This window comes from Syngnathus leptorhynchus, chromosome 1 (genome assembly GCF_054491065.1).
Source record: "Syngnathus leptorhynchus isolate UIUO chromosome 1, UIUO_Slep, whole genome shotgun sequence".
NCBI classification, from domain to species: domain Eukaryota; kingdom Metazoa; phylum Chordata; class Actinopteri; order Syngnathiformes; family Syngnathidae; genus Syngnathus; species Syngnathus leptorhynchus.
Window position 1 is genome coordinate 1,118,997 of NC_141195.1, and position 14,833 is coordinate 1,133,829.

The 14,833-nt window shown below is 41.0% G+C and overlaps 1 protein-coding gene across 6 annotated transcripts in view; it reads left to right on the top strand.

Annotated features, from left to right (window-relative positions):
* Positions 1–14,833, top strand: part of lama5 (laminin, alpha 5) — a 237,792-nt gene that overhangs the window by 143,325 nt on the left and 79,634 nt on the right. For all 6 annotated transcript variants that reach the window (XM_085923196.1, XM_085923214.1, XM_085923231.1 and 3 more), the window contains 7 exons: positions 848–975; positions 1,039–1,119; positions 2,350–2,564; positions 2,650–2,750; positions 13,173–13,356; positions 13,442–13,582; positions 14,472–14,617. In XM_085923196.1, coding sequence (XP_085779322.1) covers positions 848–975; positions 1,039–1,119; positions 2,350–2,564; positions 2,650–2,750; positions 13,173–13,356; positions 13,442–13,582; positions 14,472–14,617 — 996 coding nt within the window. The remainder of the gene's footprint in view (positions 1–847; positions 976–1,038; positions 1,120–2,349; positions 2,565–2,649; positions 2,751–13,172; positions 13,357–13,441; positions 13,583–14,471; positions 14,618–14,833) is intronic.

A 14,833-nucleotide genomic window follows, 5' to 3' on the forward strand; every position in this document is an offset into this window, starting at 1 on the left:
TAGCCTATAGAAATTATTTTTATTTTTAAATGCCATGTGATCGACCAGTAGTAGCTTACTTCGGTGACGCCCCTGACCACGGTTGCCGTAATGCTGAAAGTGACGCAACCTTGTAATTTACGAGCTGTACTAAAACGTACTGAAACGTTTTGGCAGAGCATTGTATACAACCAGTATGGATCGACAAATTCATCAATTGATCCATACATAAAGCCATCTGTATTATAAGGTGCACTGTGGTTTTTAAGTGCGCCTTATAGTGCGGAAAATACGGTAAGTATAAAAAGAGAACATTCTTGATTATCTATACCAGCAGCTATCCACAAGTTCTTTCACTTCTATCGAGTGGTCCTTTTCCCTCTAAAGCATATGTGTCAAACTCAAGGGCCAGACACGACCCGCCACTTCATTTTATATGGCCTGCAAAGAAAATTTTGCATCAATTTTGTGTCATTGCTAAAATTACAAATTGTCTTAACTTAAAATAGAGACATTGCTTGCAATTTTTATTACTATTAGTCTTTTTGAAATATTTGAGCAGTTTTTACCAGTCTCTGATTTCAAAACTAGTTATTCATCTGTTTGTTTTGTAACCTATACTGTATATAGAAGACGTTGACAATCATAATGGCCCCCCGAGGGAAACTATGACTACGATGTGGCCCGCGATTCTCACTTATAGTTTTCCCCAGTGAATTTGCAAATACATTTTTGATCATTTTAGAACTATAGATGTCGTTATTTCACTCAACTTCTATATTTATCACTTTATATATGCTTTATATATTTGTTTTCTAATTCTAATTTCTATCTGTTTTGTTGTTCTGTGTGCTTGTGTGTCTGCCAGAACTGTCAACACAACACTGCTGGTGACCATTGTGAAAAATGCCAGGGTGGTTTTGTCAGCAACAATGTTGATGGGCAGCTGCTGTCGTGTTCCGGTTGTCCATGTCCACTAACAGAAACATCAAACAAGTCAGTACTACAAAAAAATATCTGAGACCGTCGCATCTGCACTGACTAACTTTGTGTCTGCAGTTTCGCCCTTGGTTGCGTGGAGAAAAACGAGCACATGCATTGCTTGTGCATGCCCGGTTACGCGGGACCGCACTGTGAAAGGTAAGCTAACAAAATAACAATTAGCACATTAACAGAACAGTGGAAGTAGGAAAATTAGAACATTGTTTGCTTTAGAACTACTGAGTATACATTCTGCCAGTACATTCTGAGTGCCAGTCCCAAGCCTGGATAAATGAGTATTGTGTCAGGAAGGGCTTTCGACATAAAACAAGCCAACCAAAACATGCAGAGAATAAATCGATTTTCTGTACCGGGTTGGTCGTAGCCTAGGTTAACAACGTCCGCTACTGGTGCTGTTACCCGACAGGGTGCCGGTGGAAATTGGGCTACTGCTGGGTGAAGAAGTCTGTCATGGCCTTAGTTTATTTGGTTTTGATTTGGACTTTGGTTTGTGTTATTTTTGTTCATTGTCACATTTCCTTGTTCTTCTCATCGTCAATGTCTGTCTCGTCAAGTAATTGTTTCCACCTGTTGTCGTTAGCCCCACCCCCCTGTGTCTTCCAATCAGCTCCCTCAGCCACTTGTGTCTTGTCCAGGTGTTTAGAATTTTTTTAAATAAAGATTAAACAGCCCTTACTGATCTGTGGTCGTACAATGGAGTGCTGTTCTGACTTCTCATCAAACGCTTTTAAATTAGTCACTGAAATTAAATCACTCACGCGAGTCATTTAACTTGGTACGGTCTTTATATCGTCCATTTAAAACACTACCTTATTTTCCGCACCATAAGGCACTTCGGGTTAAAAGGCGCAGGCAGACTCAACTGTGGGGCCTCTTCTTTACTTAATCCACACAATAATGCACCGCATGTATGCCATGATTTACGGTAAAAAACAAAACAAAAAAACATCACAGGAGCAAAACAGTGAGTTCAGTTGTCCTTTATTCTACTATTTACTGTATTGTACTCACATTGTTAATCGATATTAATACGCAAATCCATCAAAGTCCTCATCTTCTGTATCCAAATCAAATAGTCAGGCAAGTTCGCCATTAAACGTGACAAGTTCCCTCTTGTCATTCTCTCGTCATTGTCACGTTATTTACCTTATATCCCTTTCTTTCATCATAGTCCACACGTGCACGTATAATAAAAGCACAACTTAAAAATAAAAAGCACCACATTTTACATTTTAATAATACTTGCACAAAAGTATTCCAAGTATTACTACAAAACCACACTATTGTAACATGCTGACTGCACAATTTCTTTTTTTTATTTTACTTTTTTTTTTTTTTTTTAAGTTTTTAACATTGGCCTCTTGACAGGTGCGCTCCCGGATATTATGGTAACCCTATGGTGCTGGGCAGCACATGCCAACCATGCAATTGCAACGGCAATACAGACCCCAACATGCTGTTCATCAACTGCCACCCACTGACGGGCGAGTGTCTGAGCTGTATGCACAACACAACAGGGCCTCGCTGCAACGAGTGTGCTGCTGGTTACTATGGTGATGCCATCGCTGCTAAAAACTGCACCTGTACGTCTGAGTGATGATAGGTCAACAAAGTAGTTGTTTGATCAGCACGCCTTTTAAACCTGTTGTTGTTGTTGTTGTTGTACAGATTGCACTTGTTCACCATGTGGTACCGAGTCATGCAACCCGCACACTGGGCAATGTCGCTGCAAACCCGGAGTGATTGGACCTTACTGCGACCGCTGTCAGGTGTGTTGACAACACGTGACTGTCTCAATTGACCACACATTAAAAAACAGTGTCATTTTAGTGCTTACAAGTTGAATTTATCACCGTTTCAGATAATGTTCACACTGCTCAGATTAGTGCAGTAGTTCCCATCATACTTGGGGGGGTTAGACAACCACGAATATACCTGTTCACTGATTGATTTTTGATCATTCTGTTTGTTTTTCTTTGGAAGTAAACCCACTTTTTTTAACAGAAAAAGACTTACTGGAAGTTATTCTAGAAAGTAGTAGTTAAAAAAATGGCAGTTACATGCAGAATTTTTGCTATTTGCGGAATGATACCATCCCTGACCCCTGGGGTCAGCTGTCTTATAATTCTAGTCTCCCTCCCAAGCTTTTGCTCTGCCGTTGCAGAGCGCATATTGAGCTTTTGATGAAGTACAGGTCAGATGTGTACAAATATGCAATTAGACACATCACTTACATAATCTAAATCTATATCCACAAACGTAAGAGGTCAATGTGTGGCAAACCTCTACACTACAATATAGCAGCTCACAATCAATATAAAAACTTGAAAATAATGTAAATATGATGAAAATAAATCACCCTACCAACCGGATGCTAATGCTTGTCTGTGTATACTAAACGTTCAACTCATGCGTACATAACTACTCTGAAAGTAACCCCTCAAAATCAAAAAATGCTGGACTGAAACAAGCCACTCATCAAGAGTGTTGGTTAACCTAGCCTCACAGAGTTCAGTTTTGGTTGCCAAACGTACCGTTAAAGTGAATTTTTAACCAGACATGACTAGGGATGGTTACTGAGCCCCATTACTAAACTTTCAGCCCCAGAGCTGAATTTCACAAAACGGCATTTTCAATAAGCTTCGCCGTTAATAGTTCTATTAACAGTCTTGGGGAAATTACCATAATTTTCGGACTATAAGTCGTGGTTTTTGTCATAGTTTGGGGGGGGGACAACTTGTATTCAGGAGTGACTTATATGTGATTTTTTTTCACAAATTTTCAAAATTCAAAAATCCACGATGTAGTGAAACCGCAGGAAATAAACTGCGATGTAGCTAGGGATTACTGTCATTTGAACTGCAAGTGACGTCACCCGTGCCGCGCGGCGGTTGCTTACATAAAGGGCAAAGGATTCGATGACGGGATGACGAAGATGACGAAGGGCCCCATGTACTACCGGCATCATTAGCGGCTTTGTTTGTAAGTGACACGGAGGATGAAGAGTTTGAAGGATGTAATGATTTGGAGTGACACAGAAGGTTTGAAAAAAACTATTATGGCTTTTACGCACGCCCGGTCATTCTCGATGGGAGCTCTGTTTCACCTCCGTGGATGGAAGTCGGGGGCCGGCGCTTGGCCGGGTGGCTGTCCGGGGACGGTGGATGGGGCTCGGACATGGCTTTTACGCACGCTCGGTCCTATTTATGGAGCTCTCTTCCACCTCCTTGGCTGGAAGTTCAGTAGTTGTTGGCTCGTTGAACTCTTGTTTTGTTAAATAAAGAGCCGTTTACCAAACCCACGTCTTTCCTTCTGCCCTCTGGGAAGAGATACAGATGCCTGCGCTCCCGCACCACCAGACTCAGGGACAGCTTCGTGCTCCAAGCTGTCCGGATCCTGAATTCCCTCCCCCCTCTGCTGCATGACGTCCTGTTCTTTTGCGCTATGATCTAGCTGTCTGCTATTAGCGCGCTTGCTCCATTTTGCTGCTCTTATTTGTCTATTTATTTATTTATTGTTTATTATTTGGGTTATTTGCTTAGTACTTATTTGTTGCTCTTGTCTGTTCGTTTTTACTCTTTGTGCTGTTTGATGTGCGTGTTGTGTACTGTCTAGTCACCGTGGGACGGTGGGAAACGTAATTTCGATCTCTTTGTGTGCCTGGCATGTGAAGAAATTGACAATAAAGCGGACTTTGACTTTGGACTTTGTTAACGCTACAATATAGTTATATGCTGGATCTCTGCAGTGCACGCGTGGCGTTGTTGACATAAAGAACGAGGAATTTGATCAATGGATGGATTTAATGATTTGGAGTGACACAGATGGTTTGATAATATTGTTTTAAGTCAAGTCAAGTTTTTATATAGCCCTAAATCACAAGCAGTCTCAAAGGGCTCTGTCCTCTGCATTTAACCCATCCCCATGTGATTTTGATCCATCCCCTGGGGGAGAGGGGAGCAGTGAGCAGCAGCAGCGCCGCGCTCGGGAATCATTTTTTGGTGATCTAACCCCCCAATTCCAACCCTTAAATGCTGAGTGCCAAGCAGGGAGGCAATGGGTTCCATTTTTATAGTCTTTGGTATGACCCGGCCGGGGTTTGAACCCACAACCTTCCAGTCTCAGGGCGGACACTCTACTACTGGGCCACTGAGCTGGTTTTAATATGATAGTTATTTGAAATATACTTTATATATCGATATATAGGTCTGTCGAATAATTAGAAATGCAACTTACAACGGGTCCGACGTCAGCATATGCGGCGCATACGCTGCATTGTTTACATAAAGCAAGATCAATGGATTTAATGAATTGGAGTGACACAGATGGTTTGATAATATTGTAATATGACAGTTTTTTTAAATATACTTTATATATCGTTATATGGGTCTGTGGAATAATTAAAAATGCAACTTACGAGTCCGATGTCAGCGGCGCGGCGCATACGCGGCATTGTTTACATAAAGGACGATCGATGGATTTAATGAATTGGAGTGAAACAGATGGTTTGATGAACGTGTTATTTATGTAATATTTATTTGAATAACTCTGAGTGTTACGTCAGGCCCGTTCTCAACTCCCCGTTTCTGTATATGTCACGTTAGCATACCGTATCGTTTAGCCTGTTGTTGCTGGTTCATGTCTGTTTTGGTGTTGGATTTTGACAAATAAATTTGCCCCAAAAGTGCGACTTATACTCCGGTGCGATTTATATATGTTTTTTTTTTCACATTATTGTGCATTTTACTGCTGGTGCGACTTATACTCCGGTTGATTTAGGCTGTACAGTATATACATTATTTTGTCTTATCTCTCTGATGTCATTTCTATCCAACAATAAAATGAATATGTTTGTCTTAAATGCATGTTCACAATTAAAGGTGAGCCGTCTCGCAGCACACCTTTGCTGTGCATGAGAGGCACGTATCTGTGTCTCTTTTCTGTGCTTATGCAATGCTGTGTGATCATATCACCACGTGAAATAAAAACGTCCATCGTCCACGTACGTATGTATAATATTTTATTCATAATATTATTTTGACGTGTGGGATCGGCGTATGACATTGGCAGTGACTCCGCTGTTCCATCCCCGCTTCAAAGCCACAAAGTCATCGGCTTGGGAGCCAGAGTTGCCAAGTCAGCAGGTTCGAGGCTTCCAAGGAATGAGGCTCTAATAACGTACACTCAAGTAGGGCAAGCTGGCGCCATTTACATTGGGTTGGCTCAGTTGCTATAAACAGCAGGCTTGCAGCAGCTGAGCATTTCAAATTAAGCACGAGTAATCGAATTACATATAATGCAAACGTTAAACTAATGTAAAAGTTTGGTCATCATTCGTCAGAGTGGTTGTGTCGAGAGACTGGAGGATGGAGAGATGATGTTGGAATCTCGCTGCTCAATGCATAACAAACATACAAAAAATGTGCAGGTTTTTTTTGCAGTCTAGCTCTGCAGCTTTACATGTTTTCTGGCACACTGAAACAGTGTTTCCCAACCACTGTGCCACAGCACCCTGATGTACCGTCAGAGATATTCAGCTTTGCCGTGTGAAATTGTCCAATATTAATTATGGAGCGCATTGTAAATACGATAGCCAGTGGTCAGTTAGCTCAAGGGCTGGTGAGCCACTTGCTAATCACATATGCGTGGCTAATCGGAGAATCTTGAGATTTCATGTTGTGTCGGTCTGATTGTGCTGCATCGGCACAGTTTGCTGTTGTGTGCTTTTGATAACAGCTGTGGTGCGTTTTTGGACAGACGGAAATCCCAACATGTACCGTATTTTTCGGACTAAAAGTCGCTCCGGAATATAGGTTGCATTAGCCATAAAATGCACAATGTGAAAAAAAAAACATATATAAGTCGCTCCGGAGTATAGGTCGCATTTTGGGGGACATTTTTTTGACAAAATCCAACACCAAGAACAGACATGAACAAGCAACAGGCTAAACAATTGGTATGCTAACGTGACATAAACACAAACGAAGAGCTGAGAACGGGCCTGACGTAACATTCAGAGTTATTCAAATAACTATTACATAAATAACACGTTTATAAAACCATCTGTGTCACTCCAATTCATTAAATCCATAGATCCTCCTTTATGTAAACAATGCCGAGTATGCGCCGCATATGCTGACGTTAGACCAGTTGTAAGTTGCATTTCTAATTATTCCACAGACCCATATAACGATATATAAAGTATATTTCAAATAACTATCATATTACAACAATATTATCAAACCATCTGTCACTACAAATCATTAAATCCATCGATCAAATTCCTCGTCCATTGTCAACAACGCCGCGCGTGCGCCCTGACGTCAGCCTCGCCGTTATTCCACAGTTCTAGTATAGAACTATATTGTAGCGTTAACAAAGTCAACTCTTTCTGAAACACTCGTCCTTGAGCATACATGTCTTTGCCCACAGATGTGGGAACACTGGTTGAAAAATGAAATTTGACCAGGCACTTCTTTGAGTTTCTGGTGCTGGGGGACGATGCAATGATTTGTGTGGATTGATGTCCCTGATGTCAACGCAATGGTATTTACTGTGCAACAACAGAATTTGATCTCTCCAGTTCGGCAACCTTGAGTTGTTTGGACTACAAAAGTCTCTCTGAGTAATAGTGATGGTGGATTTGCAAAACTGTTTGGCCACACCCGTTACCGTGTCTGGTGGTCTCGCCCCAAAGGATGTGACTTAATAGAAAAAAATACGAAATAGAGAATGGAGAAAACTGAACGAAGTAAAAAATAAGCCTTCAAACTGATCATAAAAGTATCTCTACAACACCTTGGGGGTTGGTTTCACTTTTCTATTATCTTGGAGATTCGAACTCTACAATAAAATGAATATAAAAGCAAAAAAAGTGTATTTTCCAATATACTTGGCACCCACATAATATTGAAGAAAAGGAACTCTGGTGTGACTCCTTATAATTGTGCTCTGCTACGCCGTAAAATCTGAATAAATGAAGAAACATAAACTTGGTTGTTGAGATTACTGCAGCAGTCAAACTTGGATGTTAACAATACAATTCCAAACAGCAACTGCTGCCCATTCCTAAACGCTTAATGGCCATCGCAGATTTCAAACTGCAGATCTGAGCGACAACAAAGCTAGATTATAATGTTAATTCAGCTACTGCTAGCTAGCAGCGAGCTTCCCATATCAAATGCATGTGCTTTGAAAACAAGCCTGCTCAATTCTTAAACAATCTTTATGGGGCTGACTTTTTTTTCAATGCCAAATTCTGCCTGACGCATCACCAACATTGCCATTGAGATGATTGCAAGGTCGACAGCTTCAGTCCACCATTATTTTGCTCTTTTAAACCCAGACCACTGCAGCGAAAAAAGTTACAGTCCCAAGTTAAAGTCCAAATGATCATCGTCACACACACATCTGGTGTGGTGAAATTTGTCCTCTGCATTTAACCCATCCCCATGTGATTTTGATCCATTCCCTGGGGGAGAGGGGAGCAGTCAGCAGCAGCGGTGCCGCGCTCGGGAATCATTTGGTGATCTAACCCCCCAATTCCAACCCTTAATGCTGAGTGCCAAGCAGGGAGGCAATGGGTTCCATTTTTATAGTCTTTGGTATGACCCGGCCGGGGTTTGAACCCATGACCTTCCAGTCTCAGGGAAAAGAAAGTCTCAAAGAAATGTCATGTTGAAACTCGCTGCAGCCAACCAAGAGATTCTTGTTTCCTCCACACTGTCTTTGGAGCCAAGGCCAAAACCTTATTTCTGCCTCCTCTACCAGGGCTTTTGTGACAAGTATGGCATTGAAGGCTATGATCAGGAGAGCCTTTGGGATTTGCTGGTTGGATGTCCCAGTCACAATGAGTCTAAATTAAGAAGCGATTCACTCTCAGAAACATTTGTCTAATTTCACATTTTATAGGTGAGCAGACAACTATTTGTAAAGTAAACATTGACTTTTATATGACATGTCTGCACAAGCTTTTACAATGCAGACATTTTGACCCAGCAACCGATCGCTGTGTGGGGTGGAAGCTGCACTGTATACAACATGAAGGCCCTGCAGCGCAAAGTGAACACAGCTGGTAGGATTATTGGTGCTTCACTCCCCTCCCTGAGGGACATTTACACTTCCCATCTCACCCGCAAGGCAACCACGATTGTGAGTGATGTGAGTCACCCTGCTCACACTTTGTTTGATCCACTGCCCTCTGGGAAGAGGTAAAGAAGCCTGTGCTCCCGCACCACCAGACTCACCAACAGCTTCATACTCCAGGCTGTTAGGATCCTGAACTCTCTCTCCACCCTCGGCTGCATAACGTCCTGGCCTTTTGGGGCACGTTGGCTGCCTTGTACTACTCCTCCTGTACTTTTGCGCTATATTCTGACTGTCTGCTGTATGCCCAATTGCTCCATTTCAACCATGTTGCTCTTATTTATTTATTTATTTATTTATTTATTTATTTATTTATTGCGCTTATTTATTCATTGTATGTGCCTTCTTGTTTTTACTTTTTGTATTGTTTACTTGAATTTTTTGTTTGTCCTTGGACCAATATAATATTATATATTATATATAAAATATATATATAAAATTCAAAGAAAATAGTTATGCGCAAGGAAGACTAGAAACCATGATGGGCTTATAAGGTTTCCCTCAGACTTCAAGTTAAAATTAAAGAAAATTTAATAAAAATATATCTAATCAATCATTTAGCCTCATATTTGAAGTAGGATTAAAAACTGTGGAATTAGAAAAGGATGGTAATAATAATTTACAAAACAAATAATGGTAATAAATCCTTACTGAACCAATAATAGGATCATCAAGGCAAAATAATAATAGTAGCCAAGGTAAGAAGTACCCTAACTCAGGTAATACTACTACAGTTCATAGTGCATATGTGATTTGTGAATATGTGTTGTTGAACAGCAGTTTTAAACATGAAGGACGAAAGGTCAAAGAAATGGATAGGAAGTTGATTAAATACTTTGGCACCCCTGAAATGATGACTAAATTTGGACAGGGAAGTTCGTATGGGGGGCAACTCAAGTCTAGCTTTATTTCTGGTGTTATGACAGTGATAGTCTTCCCTTCTCCTGTAAAAGCTATTGAGTGTAATGGGGAATTGATTGTGGGTTGCTTTGAAGACAAACTGAGCTGTGTGGAGAAAGTTTACCTGGTATATGCTGAGAAGTGATAGTTCCTGGAATAGCGGGAGTGAATGAGCAAGGTAGTTAGCATGTAGAATGATTCGGACACAATGCTTTTGTAGACAATAGATGTGATTCAACTTGGTAAGATGAGTGCTGGCCCAAATTACATTTCAATAATTAATATATGGGTAGATTAGGGAGTAATAAAGCATCAGAGTTGTTTTTCTGTCCAAAGTATGCCGTAGTTTACTGAAAATACCTGTATTCCTAGCAATTTTAGTAGATATCTTACTAATATGAGGTTTCCAGCATAGTTTGTCATCAATTAATATGCCCAGAAATTTGACAGATGAAGCTAGAGAAATTAACTTATTATCAATAAAGATCGCTACATCTTTGTTTCCCAAACAACTTTTCCCACAGTTGAACAATAAGAAGTTTATATATATATATATATATATATATATATATATATATATATATATATATATTCAAAGACAATTTATTTGCTTTGAACCACCGAGAAAACGTTTGCAATTGTTTATTACTGCGAGAAGGTGTTTGAGATTGCTATGTGAATAAACCACACTAGTATCATCAGCAAATAAGATGGTTGACAGATGGTGAGAGGCTCTACAGAGATCGTTAATATAAATTAAAAATAACACGGGTCCAAGAATGGAACCTTGTGGGACTCCACATTTGATGTCTAACTGGGGGGAGTCAAAGTCCTTAAATGAAACATATTGTTTCCTCTCTTTCAAGTAACTGGCAGACCAATACAGTGAGATATCGTAGAAAATCCAATATGCTTTAATTTTGATAAGAGAATCTCATGGTCTATTATATCAAATGCCTTGGATAAATCAAGGAAAACTGCAATAGAGTATTCTTTCATATCATGAGCTTTGTATAGTTTCTCTGTTAAATGAGAGATAGCCATGTATGTTGAATGAGACTTACGAAAGCCATACTGGTGTTCATATAGTATATTGTGATTATCGAGGAAGCTGTTGCATCTTCTTTCACAAGTCAAAGTGATCATGACCAGAAGAAGTATTTTTAAGAGATGAAATTATGTTATGAATCTCTTGTTCAGTGGCTGGGGTCAGAGTAAAAGCTGCAGAAGTACTGCAGCCTCATGTTCTTGCTGCTTTTGATGATTTCGTTGGCATAATGTTTCTTTTTTGCAGCTCTGATCACATGGTTGATCATTTTATAGGATAGTTTGAGAAACACAATTGTTTACAGAGGGCTCATTGGTTATTGGCTAGTGGATGCGTACCGCAACCCTAGTCAACCTCAGTTTGTTGCAGTATAGCTTCTATTTTATGTGCCTTATAATCCGGTGCGCCTTATATATGGACACATTTTTAAAATGGCCCATCCATTGAAGGTGCGCCTTATAATTCAGTGCGCCTTTTAGTTCGGAAAATACGGTACATGCAAAAGAGATACACTGGAATTATGGAATTGATCTCTGGCTGTTCTAAATTCATCATCAAGTAAATATTGCATTTGTCAGTTACACTTTGATTCATGAATTCAAAACAATCAACATCAGGATGGTCAATTGATAATGTATTCCATGGAGAGTCATTAGTACTGTTGATGTCAAGTTCAGTTTTTGCGCTTCTATATGAGGAAATATTGTGCAATGTATGCATCATTAAAGAAGTGACGTCAGAAAACCGTCATGCATCACAGAGGAAGTAGGCCTACCTATGCAAATTTGTCCAACTCCCCCAATCTCCTAACCATGACCACTCGAGCCTGCTCAGGTGTTCCATTTGGTTTTATGTATATTTTGCAGTTAGAGTTGCTTGAATCTTTCCCTCTTTACGGAGGAACCAAGCCCTCTTCGCTATGTCGGTATTGGTTTTGGTCAGATGTTCATTTCTATACACATTTGACCCATTCATCATTCTACATTGGTGCTCAGAAGGTTGGTTTTAAATTTTCTATTGGCGAACCTCATGATGATAACTGCCGGCCTGCTCTTATATTTCTGGGGAAGAGAGTGGCAAGCTTCTATATCATTTTCATTTATGCTGATGTATTTTTTTGTAGGAATTCTATCACTTGCCGCTGCACTGTATCTTCCTGATCACTAAGCTCTGTTCCCCTGGTCACAGCTCCTGACCTTGCCGCACCTGCGTATGAGCGGGGTTTTATTGGCAGTCCAGTGATAATATCATTCAATCGAGTATATTGTTCGAGATCAGAAAGCCTGTTTTCCAGTTGATCAATCTTCACATCCTTCTCTTTGTTTAGTCTCTTTAGTTCCTTGATTTCCTTCATCATATCCATTATATAATCTTGCGTGGTTGTCATGCTCTCCATTTGGTGGCTCATGAACTCCACTGACTTTCTCAAGACCTCATTGGATCGCTTTAAATCTTCCACATCCTTTTTCGAAGCCATTGCACACTTCTCCAAGCAGTGCCTGTAAAGTACAAGAAATAGCGGCAGTACAGCGCTAAGAGTCCTGGCACTAACAACCAATTGCAGATGGTGACTGCTTAGTTAAGAGGATTCAGGTACTTACACACATGGGCTCCACCTGGAGCCCACTGCGTTGACATGGTTTAGGTTAGGTAAAAATGATGATGATCAGGAATACTTCAGGCAGCAACACTTACCCACCCGGGTCCAACAAGTGGACCCGCTGCGGTGATTAGGCACGAGGATGGATAGGCTGCTGTCTAGTCCTGTAGCGTCCTGGTAGTGGCTAATCCAGCGACTCTGAACACCCGTTGAACGGTCAAAACAACACTTGTGCCGCGTCTTGATGCGCTCTAGTAAAACCAGCACGAGAATCCAAACGACAAACGAGCTTCTCAAACAACGATTGTTTGGTTGTATCTGTAATATGTCTTGCCACCGTGGGATAGTAGGAAACGCAATTTCGATCTCTTTGTGTGTCTTGTCATGTGAAGAAATTGACAATAAACACACTGACTTTGACAGACAACTGTATTTCTATTTCCATGTTCAATTTTGTTGACAACTCCAGATAAACATGTAATTCTTCCTTTCTCGCAGGACGGCTCGTTCGGCTTTGAGTCATGCGGTGGGTGTCGACCGTGTGACTGTGACGCTTCGGCAGCACTGGTGCAGCCTTGTGACCCCCAGAGTGGTCAGTGCAATTGCCAACCTGGAGTCAACGGACCCAACTGTCGTCAGTGTGCTCCTGGATTCTGGGACTATGGAGTTGATGGATGCAAGCGTGAGCGAGCACACACACAAACAAGCTGGTTTGTAACTTAATGTCCGCCAAAGGTGCTGAGGTTGTGACTTGTTTGTGAGATCAGAATGCGACTGCAGGGGCGGTCAGTGCAACCCGCGAACCGGAGAGTGCCACTGTCGGGATGGTATGACAGGAAAACAGTGTGAAATCTGTTCACAAGAACACAACGTACCCGTTGTGCACGATCACGACCTGCACTGCGAAGGTGATAACACAACACACACACACACACACACACACACACGTATGAGCCATCATCAGGTACTCAATTCAGAATTAAGGTTAACGCACTCTCGTGAAATACTGCCAGTACTGAAATGCTCTAACACACTATATTGCAACATTTGTTCACACTCACAGCTAAAATGCTTCTCTCACCACTACAGAAATGGTTTCATAGTCAAGTCAAATGTATTTATATAGCCCTTAATAACAAAAAGTCTCAATGGGCTTTACATGCTTTGAAAAAAATATTAACAATATCCCTTAATCTTAACCCATAGGAGTGCAAGAAAAAAAAACGGGATAAATAGTAAATCTTGAGAAGAGACTGCAAACCCCTTCCAGTCCAGTATGACCAGGCTGCAATGGATGCAGAGTGGGCAACATTTAACACATACTATAATGGTCGACAATATTAGCAAAAATACATGAAAGTCCATTCGATCAGATAAAGTGCTGAAATAGGATGTCTTGAGCAAAGTACGTCCCCGTCCAATTGGTCACTGCAGAAATCTACCTCCGAGAAAATGGTCCACCTTGGATCTTTCCCTGGTCACTTGGCACAGAATCCAGACAGCAACCTCTTATTCAGTCATCATCCAGACCTTGGGGAGGAGGGGGCAGGAGAGAGATCAGAGGCAGCAGTCAAAACACCATGTTCCAATCACAGTCCCTACTAAAAAGTTATTCACACACACATAACACGCCTTTGTTATAACTGAAATATCATACCTAACTGCTTTCATTTTCCGTACTGAATGTGAAAGGTAGCAAAACCCCCTGAAACACCCTGGCAGCCCCTCATACCCACAAAAGCACACAAGCATACATACAGGCATGTCATGTGATGTGAGTGTCCATTACCATGGCAGCATGTGACAGCTGCGTCATCGTCCTGCTGGATGATCTGCATCAGATCGACTTTGACTCGCTCGCTGCACAGCTGCACAACCTCAACGCCAGCACCATGGCCTGGACGCAGCTGCAAAAGCTCAACGCATCTGTTGACGATGTTACTGTAGGTTTCACACAAACATACACATGCAAGCACACACATACATGTTCTTGTATGTTTTATTTTTGTTTCTTTTTTTTTTAAGTAGGTTGAGGATGATTTGCGATATTTTGGTTTCTTTTTTTAAGTAGGTTGAGGATGGTTTGCGTTGCTGCAGTTAGTAGTGTGCTAAATATGCTGTTGCGTTGAAAGGCGTAATTTAAAATGTGTAAAGTTTGG